At 31.0% G+C, this 20,943-nt stretch overlaps 1 protein-coding gene across 2 annotated transcripts in view; it reads left to right on the forward strand.

Annotated features, from left to right (window-relative positions):
- FBXO41 (F-box protein 41) overlaps nucleotides 1-20,943 on the forward strand; it is a 348,646-nt gene that overhangs the window by 182,435 nt on the left and 145,268 nt on the right. For both annotated transcript variants that reach the window (XM_073649898.1, XM_073649890.1), the window contains one exon: nucleotides 397-512. In XM_073649898.1, coding sequence (XP_073505999.1) covers nucleotides 397-512 — 116 coding nt within the window. The remainder of the gene's footprint in view (nucleotides 1-396; nucleotides 513-20,943) is intronic.

Below are 20,943 nucleotides of genomic sequence, written 5' to 3' on the forward strand. Positions count from 1 at the left end.
ACCACATTGATGGTAGACGTGCTTAAAGTAAGTCTCCAGGAGCAGCCGTTACCCGCACTAGTGTGCTCCATATACCGCTATAATCCCTACACACACAACCTGTGAGACGACTGCGCCTGGAAAAGTGCAAAATCAGCAATTTACTCCTCCGACCAACAGCGGCACCATGTGATGGAAGTGGGCGAGGACTTACTGCACCCACCAGTGACACATAACTCCTCCCACTGTCACATCAGAAGGGGAGGATGGAAGCAGCCTAAAAGTGCACCTCCTTACCATTTGAGGACTTTCTGAGGACAGGGGAAAAAGTACAACCAAGAACGGGAAGCGTACCATCACTGCTATAACCGTCCCCGTATACTGCATGTTCACTCACATTATCTGCTTCTCCTGCAGTTTCTCCTCACCCTCTCACAGTGGTGCACACAAACCCACTCCCTGACCCTGCAGAACCTCAAACCTCGACAGAGGGGAAAGAAGGAGACCAAGGAGGAGTACATGAAAAGCACAAGGTGAGACACCTACCCACAGCTAGGAGGAAATACCCTATACACAAAAATGTAACTACTGTAATACTGCCCCCATGTACAAGAATATAACTACTATAATACTGCCCCCATGTACAAGAATATAACTACTATAATACTGCTCCTATGTACAAGAATATAACTACTATAATACTGCCCCTATGTATAAGAATATAACTACTATAATACTGCTCCCTATGTACAAGAATATAACTACTATAATACTGCCCCTATGTATAAGAATATAACTACTATAATACTACCCCTATGTACAAGAATATAACTACTATAATACTGCTCCTATGTACAAGAATATAGCTACTATAATACTGCTCCTATGTACAAGAATATAACTACTATAATACTGCCCCCTATGTACAAGAATATAACTACTATAATACTGCTCCTATGTACAAGAATATAACTACTATAATACTGCTCCTATGTACAAGAATATAACTACTATAATACTGCTCCTATGTACAAGAATATAACTACTATAATACTGCTCCTATGTACAAGAATATAACTACTATAATACTGCTCATATGTACAAGAATATAACTACTATAATACTGCTATGTACAAGACTATAACTACTATAATACTGCCCCCTATGTACAAGAATATAACTACTATAATACTGCTCCTATGTACAAGAATATAACTACTATAATACTGCCCCCTATGTACAAGAATATAACTACTATAATACTGCTCCTATTTACAAGAATATAACTACTATAATACTGCTCCTATGTACAAGAATATAACTACTATAATACTGCCCCCTATGTACAAGAATATAACTACTATAATACTGCCCCCTATGTACAAGAATATAACTACTATAATGCTACCCCTATGTATAAGAATATAACTACTATAATACTGCCCCCTATGTACAAGAATATAACTGCTATAATACTGCTCCCTATGTACAAGAATATAACTACTATAATACTGCTCCTATGTATAAGAATATAACTACTATAATACTGCCCCCTATGTACAAGATTATAACTACTATAATACTGCCCCCTATGTACAAGAATATAACTACTATAATACTGCTTCCTATGTACAAGAATATAACTACTATAATACTGCCCCTATGTACAAGAATATAGCTACTATAATACTACTCCTATGTACAAGAATATAACTACTATAATACTGCTCCCTATGTACAAGAATATAACTACTATAATACTGCCCCTATGTACAAGAATATAACTGCTATAATACTGCCCCCTATGTAAAAGATTACAACTACTATAATACTGCCCCTATGTACAAGAATATAACTACTATAATACTACTCCTATGTACAAGAATATAACTACTATAATACTGCTACTATGCACATGAATATAATAACTATAATACTGCCCCTATGTACAAGAATATAACTACTATAATACTACTCCTATGTACAAGAATATAACTGCTATAATACTGCTCCCTATGTACAAGAATATAACTACTATAATACTGCCCCTATGTACAAGACTATAACTACTATAATACTGCTCCTATGTACAAGAATATAACTACTATATTACTGTCCCCTATGTACAAGAATATATCTACTATAATACTGCTCCTATGTACAAGAATATAACTACTATAATACTGCCCCTATGTACAAGAATATAACTACTATAATACTGCTACTATGCACATGAATATAATAACTATAATACTGCCCCTATGTGCAAGAATATAACTACTATAATACTGCCCCTATGTACAAGAATATAACTACTATAATACTACTCCCTATGTACAAGAATATAACTACTATAATACTGCTCCTATGGACAAGAATATAACTACTATAATACTGCCCCTATGTACAAGAATATAGCTACTATAATACTGCCCCCTATGTACAAGAATATAACTACTATAATACTGCTCCTATGTACAAGAATATAACTACTATAATACTGCCCCCTATGTACAAGAATATAACTACTATAATACTGCTCCTATGTACAAGAATATAACTACTATAATACTGCTCCTATGTACAAGAATATAGCTACTATAATACTGCTCCTATGTACAAGAATATAACTACTATAATACTGCTCCCTATGTACAAGAATATAGCTACTATAATACTGCCCCCTATGTACAAGAATATAACTACTATAATACTGCTCCTATGTACAAGAATATAACTACTATAATACTGCTCCTATGTACAAAAATATAACTACTATAATACTGCTCCTATGTACAAGAATATAACTACTATAATACTGCTCCTATGTACAAGAATATAACTACTATAATACTGCTCCTATGTACAAGAATATAACTACTATAATACTGCTCATATGTACAAGAATATAACTACTATAATACTGCTATGTACAAGACTATAACTACTATAATACTGCCCCCTATGTACAAGAATATAACTACTATAATACTGCTCCTATGTACAAGAATATAACTACTATAATACTGCCCCCTATGTACAAGAATATAACTACTATAATACTGCTCCTATTTACAAGAATATAACTACTATAATACTGCCCCCATGTACAAGACTATAACTACTATAATACTGCCCCCATGTACAAGACTATAACTACTATAATACTGCTCCTATGTACAAGAATATAACTACTATAATACTGCTCCTATGTACAAGAATATAACTACTATAATACTGCTCCTATGTACAAGAATATAACTACTATATTACTGTCCCCTATGTACAAGAATATATCTACTATAATACTGCTCCTATGTACAAGAATATAACTACTATAATACTGCTCCTATGTACAAGAATATAACTGCTATAATACTGCCCCCTATGAACAAGAATATAACTACTATAATACTGTCCCCTATGTACAAGAATATAACTACTATAATACTGCTCCTATGTACAAGAGTATAACTACTATAATACTGCTCCTATGTACAGGAATATAACTACTATAATACTGCCCCCTATGTACAATAATATAACTACTATAATACTGCCCCCTATGTACAAGAATATAACTACTATAATACTGCCCCCTATGTACAAGAATATAACTACTATAATACTGCCCCTATGTACAAGAATATAACTACTATAATACTGCTCCTATGTACAAGAATATAACTACTATAATACTGCTCCTATGTACAAGAATATAACTACTATAATACTGCTCCTATGTACAAGAATATAACTACTATAATACTGCCCCCTATGTACAAGAATATAACTACTATAATACTGCTCCTATGTACAAGAATATAACTACTATATTACTGTCCCCTATGTACAAGAATATAACTACTATAATACTGCCCCTATGTACAAGAATATAACTACTATAATGCTGCCCCCTATGTACAAGAATATAACTACTATAATACTGCTCCTATGTACAAGAATATAACTACTATAATACTGCTCCCATGGACAAGAATATAACTACTATAATACTGCCCCTATGTACAAGAATATAGCTACTATAATACTGCCCCCTATGTACAAGAATATAACTACTATAATACTGCTCCTATGTAAAAGAATATGACTACTATAATACTGCCCCCTATGTACAAGAATATAACTACTATAATACTGCTCCTATGTACAAGAATATAACTACTATAATACTGCTCCTATGTACAAGAATATAGCTACTATAATACTGCTCCTATGTACAAGAATATAACTACTATAACACTGCTCCCTATGTACAAGAATATAGCTACTATAATACTGCCCCCTATGTACAAGAATATAACTACTATAATACTGCTCCTATGTACAAGAATATAACTACTATAATACTGCTCCTATGTACAAAAATATAACTACTATAATACTGCTCCTATGTACAAGAATATAACTACTATAATACTGCTCCTATGTACAAGAATATAACTACTATAATACTGCTCCTATGTACAAGAATATAACTACTATAATACTGCTCCTATGTACAAGAATATAACTACTATAATACTGCTCCTATGTACAAGAATATAACTACTATAATACTGCTCCTATGTACAAGAATATAACTACTATAATACTGCTCCTATGTACAAGAATATAACTACTATAATACTGCTCCTATGTACAAGAATATAACTACTATAATACTGCCCCCTATGTACAAGAATATAACTACTATAATACTGCTCCTATGTACAAGAATATAACTACTATATTACTGTCCCCTATGTACAAGAATATAACTACTATAATACTGCCCCTATGTACAAGAATATAACTACTATAATGCTGCCCCCTATGTACAAGAATATAACTACTATAATACTGCTCCTATGTACAAGAATATAACTACTATAATACTGCTCCCATGGACAAGAATATAACTACTATAATACTGCCCCTATGTACAAGAATATAGCTACTATAATACTGCCCCCTATGTACAAGAATATAACTACTATAATACTGCTCCTATGTACAAGAATATGACTACTATAATACTGCCCCCTATGTACAAGAATATAACTACTATAATACTGCTCCTATGTACAAGAATATAACTACTATAATACTGCTCCTATGTACAAGAATATAGCTACTATAATACTGCTCCTATGTACAAGAATATAACTACTATAACACTGCTCCCTATGTACAAGAATATAGCTACTATAATACTGCCCCCTATGTACAAGAATATAACTACTATAATACTGCTCCTATGTACAAGAATATAACTACTATAATACTGCTCCTATGTACAAAAATATAACTACTATAATACTGCTCCTATGTACAAGAATATAACTACTATAATACTGCTCCTATGTACAAGAATATAACTACTATAATACTGCTCCTATGTACAAGAATATAACTACTATAATACTGCTCCTATGTACAAGAATATAACTACTATAATACTGCTCCTATGTACAAGAATATAACTACTATAATACTGCTCCTATGTACAAGAATATAACTACTATAATACTGCTCCTATGTACAAGAATATAACTACTATAATACTGCTCATATGTACAAGAATATAACTACTATAATACTGCTATGTACAAGACTATAACTACTATAATACTGCCCCCTATGTACAAGAATATAACTACTATAATACTGCTCCTATGTACAAGAATATAACTACTATAATACTGCTCCTATGTACAAGAATATAACTACTATAATACTGCTCCTATGTACAAGAATATAACTACTATAATACTGCTCCTATGTACAAGAATATAACTACTATAATACTGCTCCTATGTACAAGACTATAACTACTATAATACTGCTCCTATGTACAAGAATATAACTACTATAATACTGCTCATATGTACAAGAATATAACTACTATAATACTGCCTCCTATGTACAAGAATATAACTACTATAATACTGCTCCTATGTACAAGAATATAACTACTATAATACTGCTCCTATGTACAAGAATATAACTACTATAATACTGCTCCTATGTACAAGAATATAACTACTATAATACTGCCTCCTATGTACAAGACTATAACTACTATAATACTGCTCCTATGTACAAGAATATAACTACTGTAATACTGCTCCTATGTACAAGAATATAACTACTATAATACTGCCTCCTATGTACAAGAATATAACTACTATAATACTGCTCCTATGTACAAGAATATAACTACTATAATACTGCTCCTATGTACAAGAATATAACTACTATAATACTGCTCCTATGTACAAGAATATAACTTCTATAATACTGCCCCCTATGTACAAGAATATAACTACTATAATACTGCCCCTATGTACAAGAATATAACTACTATAATACTGCTCCTATTTACAAGAATATAACTACTATAATACTGCTCCTATGTACAAGAATATAACTACTATAATACTGCTCCTATGTACAAGAATATAACTACTATAATACTGCTCCTATGTACAAGAATATAACTACTATAATACTGCTCCTATGTACAAGAATATAACTACTATAATACTGCCCCCATGTACAAGACTATAACTACTATAATACTGCCCCCATGTACAAGAATATAACTACTATAATACTGCTCCTATGTACAAGAATATAACTACTATAATACTGCTACTATGTACAAGAATATAACTACTATAATACTGCTCCTATGTACAAGAATATAACTACTATAATACTGCTCCTATGTACAAGAATATAACTACTATATTACTGTCCCCTATGTACAAGAATATATCTACTATAATACTGCTCCTATGTACAAGAATATAACTACTATAATACTGCTCCTATGTACAAGAATATAACTGCTATAATACTGCCCCCTATGTACAAGAATATAACTACTATAATACTGTCCCCTATGTACAAGAATATAACTACTATAATACTGCTCCTATGTACAAGAGTATAACTACTATAATACTGCTCCTATGTACAAGACTATAACTACTATAATACTGCCCCCTATGTACAATAATATAACTACTATAATACTGCCCCCTATGTACAAGAATATAACTACTATAATACTGCCGCCTATGTACAAGAATATAACTACTATAATACTGCCCCTATGTACAAGAATATAACTACTATAATACTGCTCCTATGTACAAGAATATAACTACTATAATACTGCCCCCTATGTACAAGAATATAACTACTATAATATTGCTCCTATGTACAAAAATATAACTACTATAATACTGCCCCCTATGTACAGGAATATAACTACTATAATACTGCCCCCTATGTACAAGAATATAACTACTATAATACTGCCCCTATGTACAAGAATATAACTACTATAATACTGCCCCTATGTATAAGAATATAACTACTATAATACTGCCCCCTATGTACAGGAATATAACTACTATAATACTGCCCCCTATGTACAAGAATATAACTACTATAATACTGCCCCCTATGTACAAGAAAATAACTACTATAATAATGCCCCCTATGTACAAGAATATAACTACTATATTACTGCCCCTATGTACAAGAAAATAACTACTATAATACTGCCCCCTATGTACAAGAATATAACTACTATAATACTGCCCCTATATACAAGAATATAACTACTATAATACTGCCCCTATGTACAAGAATATAACTACTATAATACTGCCCCTATGTACAAGAATATAACTACTATAATACTGCTCCTATGTACAAGAATATAGCTACTATAATACTGCTCCTATGTACAAGAATATAACTACTATAATACTGCCCCCTATGTACAAGAATATAACTACTATAATACTGCTCCTATGTACAAGAATATAACTACTATAATACTGCTCCCATGTACAAGAATATAACTACTATAATACTGCTCCTATGTACAAGAATATAACTACTATAATACTGCTCCTATGTACAAGAATATAACTACTATAATACTGCTCATATGTACAAGAATATAACTACTATAATACTGCTATGTACAAGACTATAACTACTATAATACTGCCCCCTATGTACAAGAATATAACTACTATAATACTGCTCCTATGTACAAGAATATAACTACTATAATACTGCCCCCTATGTACAAGAATATAACTACTATAATACTGCTCCTATTTACAAGAATATAACTACTATAATACTGCCCCCATGTACAAGACTATAACTACTATAATACTGCCCCTATATACAAGAATATAACTACTATAATACTGCTCCTCTGTACAAGAATATAACTACTATAATACTGCACCCATGTACAAGAATATAACTACTATAATACTGCTCCTATGTACAAGAATATAACTACTATAATACTGCTACTATGTACAAGAATATAACTACTATAATACTGCTCCTATGTACAAGAATATAACTACTATAATACTGCTCCTATGTACAAGAATATAACTACTATATTACTGTCCCCTATGTACAAGAATATAACTACTATAATACTGCTCCTATGTACAAGAATATAACTACTATAATACTGCCCCTATGTACAAGAATATAACTACTATAATACTGTCCCCTATGTACAAGAATATAACTACTATAATACTGCCCCCTATGTACAAGAATATAACTACTATAATACTGCTCCCTATGTACAAGAATATAACTACTATAATACTGCTTCCTATGTACAAGAATAAAACTACTATAATACTGCCCCCTATGTACAAGAATATAACTACTATAATACTGCCTCTATGTACAAGAATATAACTACTATAATACTGCCCCTATATACAAGAATATAACTACTATAATACTGCCCCTATATACAAGAATATAACTACTATAATACTGCCCCTATATACAAGAATATAACTACTATAATACTGCTCCCTATGTACAAGAATATAACTACTATAATACTGCCCCCTATGTACAAGAATATAACTACTATAATACTGCCCCCTATGTACAAGAATATAACTACTATAATACTGCCCCCTATGTACATAATATAACTACTATAATACTGCTCCCTATGTGCATGAATATAACTACTATAATACTGCCCCCTATGTACAAGAATATAACTACTATAATACTACTCCCTATGTACAAGAATATAACTACTATAATACTGCTCCTATGTACAAGAATATAACTGCTATAATACTGTCCCCTATGTACAAGAATATACTATAATACTGCCTCCTATGTACAAGAATATAACTACTATAATACTGCTCCTATGTACAAGAATATAACTACTATAATACTGCCCCCTATGTACAAGAATATAACTACTATAATACTACTCCCTATGTACAAGAATATAACTACTATAATACTGCTCCTATGTACAAGAATATAGCTACTATAATACTGTCCCCTATGTACAAGAATATAACTACTATAATACTGCTCCTATGTACAAGAATATAACTACTATAATACTGCCCCCTATGTACAAGAATATAACTACTATAATACTGCCCCTATGTACAAGAATATAACTACTATAATACTGCTCCTATGTACAAGAATATAGCTACTATAATACTGTCCCCTATGTACAAGAATATAACTACTATAATACTGCTCCCTATGTACAAGAATATAACTACTATAATACTGCCCCCTATGTACAAGAATATAACTACTATAATACTGCTCCCTATGTACAAGAATATAACTACTATAATACTGCCCCTATGTACAAGAATATAACTACTATAATACTGCTCCTATGTACAAGAATATAGCTACTATAATACTGTCCCTTATGTACAAGAATATAGCTACTATAATACTGCTCCTATGTACAAGAATATAACTACTATAATACTGCCCCCTATGTACAAGAATATAACTACTATAATACTGCTCCTATGTACAAGAATATAACTACTATAATACTGCTCCTATGTACAAGAATATAACTACTATAATACTGCTCCTATGTACAAGAATATAACTACTATAATACTGCTCCTATGTACAAGAATATAACTACTATAATACTGCTCCTATGTACAAGAATATAACTACTATAATACTGCTCATATGTACAAGAATATAACTACTATAATACTGCTATGTACAAGACTATAACTACTATAATACTGCCCCCTATGTACAAGAATATAACTACTATAATACTGCTCCTATGTACAAGAATATAACTACTATAATACTGCCCCCTATGTAAAAGAATATAACTACTATAATACTGCTCCTATTTACAAGAATATAACTACTATAATACTGCCCCCATGTACAAGACTATAACTACTATAATACTGCCCCCATGTACAAGAATATAACTACTATAATACTGCTCCTATGTACAAGAATATAACTACTATAATACTGCTACTATGTACAAGAATATAACTACTATAATACTGCTCCTATGTACAAGAATATAACTACTATAATACTGCTCCTATGTACAAGAATATAACTACTATAATACTGTCCCCTATGTACAAGAATATAACTACTATAATACTGCCCCTATGTACAAGAATATAACTACTATAATACTGCTCCCTATGTACAAGAATATAACTACTATAATACTGCTTCCTATGTACAAGAATAAAACTACTATAATACTGCCCCCTATGTACAAGAATATAACTACTATAATACTGCCCCTATGTACAAGAATATAACTACTATAATACTGCCCCTATGTACAAGAATATAACTACAATAATACTGCCCCCTATGTACAAGAATATAACTACTATAATACTGCCCCCTATGTACAAGAATATAACTACTATAATACTGCTCCTATGTACAAGAATATAACTACTATAATACTGCTCCTATGTACAAGAATATAACTACTATAATACTGCCTCTATGTACAAGAATATAACTACTATAATACTGCCCCTATATACAAGAATATAACTACTATAATACTGCCCCTATATACAAGAATATAACTACTATAATACTGCCCCTATATACAAGAATATAACTACTATAATACTGCTCCCTATGTACAAGAATATAACTACTATAATACTGCCCCCTATGTACAAGAATATAACTACTATAATACTGCCCCCTATGTACAAGAATATAACTACTATAATACTGCCCCCTATGTACATAATATAACTACTATAATACTGCTCCCTAGGTGCATGAATATAACTACTATAATACTGCCCCCTATGTACAAGAATATAACTACTATAATACTACTCCCTATGTACAAGAATATAACTACTATAATACTGCTCCTATGTACAAGAATATAACTGCTATAATACTGTCCCCTATGTACAAGAATATACTATAATACTGCCTCCTATGTACAAGAATATAACTACTATAATACTGCTCCTATGTACAAGAATATAACTACTATAATATTGCCCCCTATGTACAAGAATATAACTACTATAATACTACTCCCTATGTACAAGAATATAACTACTATAATACTGCTCCTATGTACAAGAATATAACTGCTATAATACTGCCCCCTATGTACAAGAATATAACTACTATAATACTGCCCCTATGTACAAGAATATAACTACTATAATACTGCTCCTATGTACAAGAATATAGCTACTATAATACTGTCCCCTATGTACAAGAATATAGCTACTATAATACTGCTCCTATGTACAAGAATATAACTACTATAATACTGCTCCTATGTACAAGAATATAACTACTATAATACTGCCCCCTATGTACAAGAATATAACTACTATAATACTGCCCCTATGTACAAGAATATAACTACTATAATACTGCTCCTATGTACAAGAATATAGCTACTATAATACTGTCCCCTATGTACAAGAATATAGCTACTATAATACTGCTCCTATGTACAAGAATATAACTACTATAATACTGCCCCCTATGTACAAGAATATAACTACTATAATACTGCTCCTATGTACAAGAATATAACTACTATAATACTGCTCCTATGTACAAGAATATAACTACTATAATACTGCTCATATGTACAAGAATATAACTACTATAATACTGCTATGTACAAGACTATAACTACTATAATACTGCCCCTATGTACAAGACTATAACTACTATAATACTGCCCCCTATGTACAAGAATATAACTACTATAATACTGCCCCCTATGTACAAGAATATAACTACTATAATACTGCTCCTATTTACAAGAATATAACTACTATAATACTGCCCCCATGTACAAAACTATAACTACTATAATACTGCCCCCATGTACAAGAATATAACTACTATAATACTGCTCCTATGTACAAGAATATAACTACTATAATACTGCTACTATGTACAAGAATATAACTACTATAATACTGCTACTATGTACAAGAATATAACTACTATAATACTGCTCCTATGTACAAGAATATAACTACTATATTGCTGTCCCCTATGTACAAGAATATAACTACTATAATACTGCTCCTATGTACAAGAATATAACTACTATAATACTGCCCCTATGTACAAGAATATAACTACTATAATACTGTCCCCTATGTACAAGAATATAACTACTATAATACTGCCCCTATGTACAAGAATATAACTACTATAATACTGCTCCCTATGTACAAGAATATAACTACTATAATACTGCTTCCTATGTACAAGAATAAAACTACTATAATACTGCCCCCTATGTACAAGAATATAACTACTATAATACTGCCTCTATGTACAAGAATATAACTACTGTAATACTGCCCCTATATACAAGAATATAACTACTATAATACTGCCCCTATATACAAGAATATAACTACTATAATACTGCCCCTATATACAAGAATATAACTACTATAATACTGCTCCCTATGTACAAGAATATAACTACTATAATACTGCCCCCTATGTACAAGAATATAACTACTATAATACTGCCCCCTATGTACAAGAATATAACTACTATAATACTGCCCCCTATGTACATAATATAACTACTATAATACTGCTCCCTATGTACATGAATATAACTACTATAATACTGCCCCCTATGTAAAAGAATATAACTACTATAATACTACTCCCTATGTACAAGAATATAACTACTATAATACTGCTCCTATGTACAAGAATATAACTGCTATAATACTGTCCCCTATGTACAAGAATATACTATAATACTGCCTCCTATGTACAAGAATATAACTACTATAATACTGCTCCTATGTACAAGAATATAACTACTATAATACTGCCCCCTATGTACAAGAATATAACTACTATAATACTACTCCCTATGTACAAGAATATAACTACTATAATACTGCTCCTATGTACAAGAATATAGCTACTATAATACTGTCCCCTATGTACAAGAATATAACTACTATAATACTGCCCCCTATGTACAAGAATATAACTACTATAATACTGCCTCCTATGTACAAGAATATAACTACTATAATACTGCTCCTATGTACAAGAATATAACTACTATAATACTGCCCCTATGTACAAGGATATAACTACTATAATACTGCCCCCTATGTACAAGAATATAACTACTATAATACTGCTCCCTATGTACAAGAATATAACTACTATAATACTGCCCCCATGTACAAGAATATAACTACTATAATACTGCTCCTATGTACAAGAATATAACTACTATAATACTGCTACTATGTACAAGAATATAACTACTATAATACTGCTCCTATGTACAAGAATATAACTACTATAATACTGCTCCTATGTACAAGAATATAACTACTATATTACTGTCCCCTATGTACAAGAATATATCTACTATAATACTGCTCCTATGTACAAGAATATAACTACTATAATACTGCTCCTATGTACAAGAATATAACTGCTATAATACTGCCCCCTATGTACAAGAATATAACTACTATAATACTGTCCCCTATGTACAAGAATATAACTACTATAATACTGCTCCTATGTACAAGAGTATAACTACTATAATACTGCTCCTATGTACAAGACTATAACTACTATAATACTGCCCCCTATGTACAATAATATAACTACTATAATACTGCCCCCTATGTACAAGAATATAACTACTATAATACTGCCGCCTATGTACAAGAATATAACTACTATAATACTGCCCCTATGTACAAGAATATAACTACTATAATACTGCTCCTATGTACAAGAATATAACTACTATAATACTGCCCCCTATGTACAAGAATATAACTACTATAATATTGCTCCTATGTACAAAAATATAACTACTATAATACTGCCCCCTATGTACAGGAATATAACTACTATAATACTGCCCCCTATGTACAAGAATATAACTACTATAATACTGCCCCTATGTACAAGAATATAACTACTATAATACTGCCCCTATGTATAAGAATATAACTACTATAATACTGCCCCCTATGTACAGGAATATAACTACTATAATACTGCCCCCTATGTACAAGAATATAACTACTATAATACTGCCCCCTATGTACAAGAAAATAACTACTATAATAATGCCCCCTATGTACAAGAATATAACTACTATATTACTGCCCCTATGTACAAGAAAATAACTACTATAATACTGCCCCCTATGTACAAGAATATAACTACTATAATACTGCCCCTATATACAAGAATATAACTACTATAATACTGCCCCTATGTACAAGAATATAACTACTATAATACTGCCCCTATGTACAAGAATATAACTACTATAATACTGCTCCTATGTACAAGAATATAGCTACTATAATACTGCTCCTATGTACAAGAATATAACTACTATAATACTGCCCCCTATGTACAAGAATATAACTACTATAATACTGCTCCTATGTACAAGAATATAACTACTATAATACTGCTCCTATGTACAAGAATATAACTACTATAATACTGCTCCTATGTACAAGAATATAACTACTATAATACTGCTCCTATGTACAAGAATATAACTACTATAATACTGCTCATATGTACAAGAATATAACTACTATAATACTGCTATGTACAAGACTATAACTACTATAATACTGCCCCCTATGTACAAGAATATAACTACTATAATACTGCTCCTATGTACAAGAATATAACTACTATAATACTGCCCCCTATGTACAAGAATATAACTACTATAATACTGCTCCTATTTACAAGAATATAACTACTATAATACTGCCCCCATGTACAAGACTATAACTACTATAATACTGCCCCTATATACAAGAATATAACTACTATAATACTGCTCCTCTGTACAAGAATATAACTACTATAATACTGCACCCATGTACAAGAATATAACTACTATAATACTGCTCCTATGTACAAGAATATAACTACTATAATACTGCTACTATGTACAAGAATATAACTACTATAATACTGCTCCTATGTACAAGAATATAACTACTATAATACTGCTCCTATGTACAAGAATATAACTACTATATTACTGTCCCCTATGTACAAGAATATAACTACTATAATACTGCTCCTATGTACAAGAATATAACTACTATAATACTGCCCCTATGTACAAGAATATAACTACTATAATACTGTCCCCTATGTACAAGAATATAACTACTATAATACTGCCCCCTATGTACAAGAATATAACTACTATAATACTGCTCCCTATGTACAAGAATATAACTACTATAATACTGCTTCCTATGTACAAGAATAAAACTACTATAATACTGCCCCCTATGTACAAGAATATAACTACTATAATACTGCCTCTATGTACAAGAATATAACTACTATAATACTGCCCCTATATACAAGAATATAACTACTATAATACTGCCCCTATATACAAGAATATAACTACTATAATACTGCCCCTATATACAAGAATATAACTACTATAATACTGCTCCCTATGTACAAGAATATAACTACTATAATACTGCCCCCTATGTACAAGAATATAACTACTATAATACTGCCCCCTATGTACAAGAATATAACTACTATAATACTGCCCCCTATGTACATAATATAACTACTATAATACTGCTCCCTATGTGCATGAATATAACTACTATAATACTGCCCCCTATGTACAAGAATATAACTACTATAATACTACTCCCTATGTACAAGAATATAACTACTATAATACTGCTCCTATGTACAAGAATATAACTGCTATAATACTGTCCCCTATGTACAAGAATATACTATAATACTGCCTCCTATGTACAAGAATATAACTACTATAATACTGCTCCTATGTACAAGAATATAACTACTATAATACTGCCCCCTATGTACAAGAATATAACTACTATAATACTACTCCCTATGTACAAGAATATAACTACTATAATACTGCTCCTATGTACAAGAATATAGCTACTATAATACTGTCCCCTATGTACAAGAATATAACTACTATAATACTGCTCCTATGTACAAGAATATAACTACTATAATACTGCCCCCTATGTACAAGAATATAACTACTATAATACTGCCCCTATGTACAAGAATATAACTACTATAATACTGCTCCTATGTACAAGAATATAGCTACTATAATACTGTCCCCTATGTACAAGAATATAACTACTATAATACTGCTCCCTATGTACAAGAATATAACTACTATAATACTGCCCCCTATGTACAAGAATATAACTACTATAATACTGCTCCCTATGTACAAGAATATAACTACTATAATACTGCCCCTATGTACAAGAATATAACTACTATAATACTGCTCCTATGTACAAGAATATAGCTACTATAATACTGTCCCTTATGTACAAGAATATAGCTACTATAATACTGCTCCTATGTACAAGAATATAACTACTATAATACTGCCCCCTATGTACAAGAATATAACTACTATAATACTGCTCCTATGTACAAGAATATAACTACTATAATACTGCTCCTATGTACAAGAATATAACTACTATAATACTGCTCCTATGTACAAGAATATAACTACTATAATACTGCTCCTATGTACAAGAATATAACTACTATAATACTGCTCCTATGTACAAGAATATAACTACTATAATACTGCTCATATGTACAAGAATATAACTACTATAATACTGCTATGTACAAGACTATAACTACTATAATACTGCCCCCTATGTACAAGAATATAACTACTATAATACTGCTCCTATGTACAAGAATATAACTACTATAATACTGCCCCCTATGTAAAAGAATATAACTACTATAATACTGCTCCTATTTACAAGAATATAACTACTATAATACTGCCCCCATGTACAAGACTATAACTACTATAATACTGCCCCCATGTACAAGAATATAACTACTATAATACTGCTCCTATGTACAAGAATATAACTACTATAATACTGCTACTATGTACAAGAATATAACTACTATAATACTGCTCCTATGTACAAGAATATAACTACTATAATACTGCTCCTATGTACAAGAATATAACTACTATAATACTGTCCCCTATGTACAAGAATATAACTACTATAATACTGCCCCTATGTACAAGAATATAACTACTATAATACTGCTCCCTATGTACAAGAATATAACTACTATAATACTGCTTCCTATGTACAAGAATAAAACTACTATAATACTGCCCCCTATGTACAAGAATATAACTACTATAATACTGCCCCTATGTACAAGAATATAACTACTATAATACTGCCCCTATGTACAAGAATATAACTACAATAATACTGCCCCCTATGTACAAGAATATAACTACTATAATACTGCCCCCTATGTACAAGAATATAACTACTATAATACTGCTCCTATGTACAAGAATATAACTACTATAATACTGCTCCTATGTACAAGAATATAACTACTATAATACTGCCTCTATGTACAAGAATATAACTACTATAATACTGCCCCTATATACAAGAATATAACTACTATAATACTGCCCCTATATACAAGAATATAACTACTATAATACTGCCCCTATATACAAGAATATAACTACTATAATACTGCTCCCTATGTACAAGAATATAACTACTATAATACTGCCCCCTATGTACAAGAATATAACTACTATAATACTGCCCCCTATGTACAAGAATATAACTACTATAATACTGCCCCCTATGTACATAATATAACTACTATAATACTGCTCCCTAGGTGCATGAATATAACTACTATAATACTGCCCCCTATGTACAAGAATATAACTACTATAATACTACTCCCTATGTACAAGAATATAACTACTATAATACTGCTCCTATGTACAAGAATATAACTGCTATAATACTGTCCCCTATGTACAAGAATATACTATAATACTGCCTCCTATGTACAAGAATATAACTACTATAATACTGCTCCTATGTACAAGAATATAACTACTATAATATTGCCCCCTATGTACAAGAATATAACTACTATAATACTACTCCCTATGTACAAGAATATAACTACTATAATACTGCTCCTATGTACAAGAATATAACTGCTATAATACTGCCCCCTATGTACAAGAATATAACTACTATAATACTGCCCCTATGTACAAGAATATAACTACTATAATACTGCTCCTATGTACAAGAATATAGCTACTATAATACTGTCCCCTATGTACAAGAATATAGCTACTATAATACTGCTCCTATGTACAAGAATATAACTACTATAATACTGCTCCTATGTACAAGAATATAACTACTATAATACTGCCCCCTATGTACAAGAATATAACTACTATAATACTGCCCCTATGTACAAGAATATAACTACTATAATACTGCTCCTATGTACAAGAATATAGCTACTATAATACTGTCCCCTATGTACAAGAATATAGCTACTATAATACTGCTCCTATGTACAAGAATATAACTACTATAATACTGCCCCCTATGTACAAGAATATAACTACTATAATACTGCTCCTATGTACAAGAATATAACTACTATAATACTGCTCCTATGTACAAGAATATAACTACTATAATACTGCTCATATGTACAAGAATATAACTACTATAATACTGCTATGTACAAGACTATAACTACTATAATACTGCCCCTATGTACAAGACTATAACTACTATAATACTGCCCCCTATGTACAAGAATATAACTACTATAATACTGCCCCCTATGTACAAGAATATAACTACTATAATACTGCTCCTATTTACAAGAATATAACTACTATAATACTGCCCCCATGTACAAAACTATAACTACTATAATACTGCCCCCATGTACAAGAATATAACTACTATAATACTGCTCCTATGTACAAGAATATAACTACTATAATACTGCTACTATGTACAAGAATATAACTACTATAATACTGCTACTATGTACAAGAATATAACTACTATAATACTGCTCCTATGTACAAGAATATAACTACTATATTGCTGTCCCCTATGTACAAGAATATAACTACTATAATACTGCTCCTATGTACAAGAATATAACTACTATAATACTGCCCCTATGTACAAGAATATAACTACTATAATACTGTCCCCTATGTACAAGAATATAACTACTATAATACTGCCCCTATGTACAAGAATATAACTACTATAATACTGCTCCCTATGTACAAGAATATAACTACTATAATACTGCTTCCTATGTACAAGAATAAAACTACTATAATACTGCCCCCTATGTACAAGAATATAACTACTATAATACTGCCTCTATGTACAAGAATATAACTACTGTAATACTGCCCCTATATACAAGAATATAACTACTATAATACTGCCCCTATATACAAGAATATAACTACTATAATACTGCCCCTATATACAAGAATATAACTACTATAATACTGCTCCCTATGTACAAGAATATAACTACTATAATACTGCCCCCTATGTACAAGAATATAACTACTATAATACTGCCCCCTATGTACAAGAATATAACTACTATAATACTGCCCCCTATGTACATAATATAACTACTATAATACTGCTCCCTATGTACATGAATATAACTACTATAATACTGCCCCCTATGTAAAAGAATATAACTACTATAATACTACTCCCTATGTACAAGAATATAACTACTATAATACTGCTCCTATGTACAAGAATATAACTGCTATAATACTGTCCCCTATGTACAAGAATATACTATAATACTGCCTCCTATGTACAAGAATATAACTACTATAATACTGCTCCTATGTACAAGAATATAACTACTATAATACTGCCCCCTATGTACAAGAATATAACTACTATAATACTACTCCCTATGTACAAGAATATAACTACTATAATACTGCTCCTATGTACAAGAATATAGCTACTATAATACTGTCCCCTATGTACAAGAATATAACTACTATAATACTGCCCCCTATGTACAAGAATATAACTACTATAATACTGCCTCCTATGTACAAGAATATAACTACTATAATACTGCTCCTATGTACAAGAATATAACTACTATAATACTGCCCCTATGTACAAGGATATAACTACTATAATACTGCCCCCTATGTACAAGAATATAACTACTATAATACTGCTCCCTATGTACAAGAATATAACTACTATAATACTGCTCCTATGTACAAGAATATAACTACTATAATACTACTCCCTATGTACAAGAATATAACTACTATAATACTGCTCCTATGTACAAGAATATAGCTACTATAATACTGTCCCCTATGTACAAGAATATAACTACTATAATACTGCCCCCTATGTACAAGAATATAACTACTATAATACTGCCCCCTATGTACAAGAATATAACTACTGTAATACTGCCTCCTATGTACAAGAATATAACTACTATAATACTGCTCCTATGTACAAGAATATAACTACTATAATACTGCTCCTATTTACAAGAATATAACTACTATAATACTGCTCCTATGTACAAGAATATAACTACTATAATACTGCTCCTGTGTACAAGAATATAACTACTATAATA

Source organism: Phyllobates terribilis, unplaced genomic scaffold (genome assembly GCF_046119375.1).
Source record: "Phyllobates terribilis strain yellow unplaced genomic scaffold, ASM4611937v1 Scaffold_1__5_contigs__length_1240528914, whole genome shotgun sequence".
Lineage (NCBI taxonomy): Eukaryota > Metazoa > Chordata > Amphibia > Anura > Dendrobatidae > Phyllobates > Phyllobates terribilis.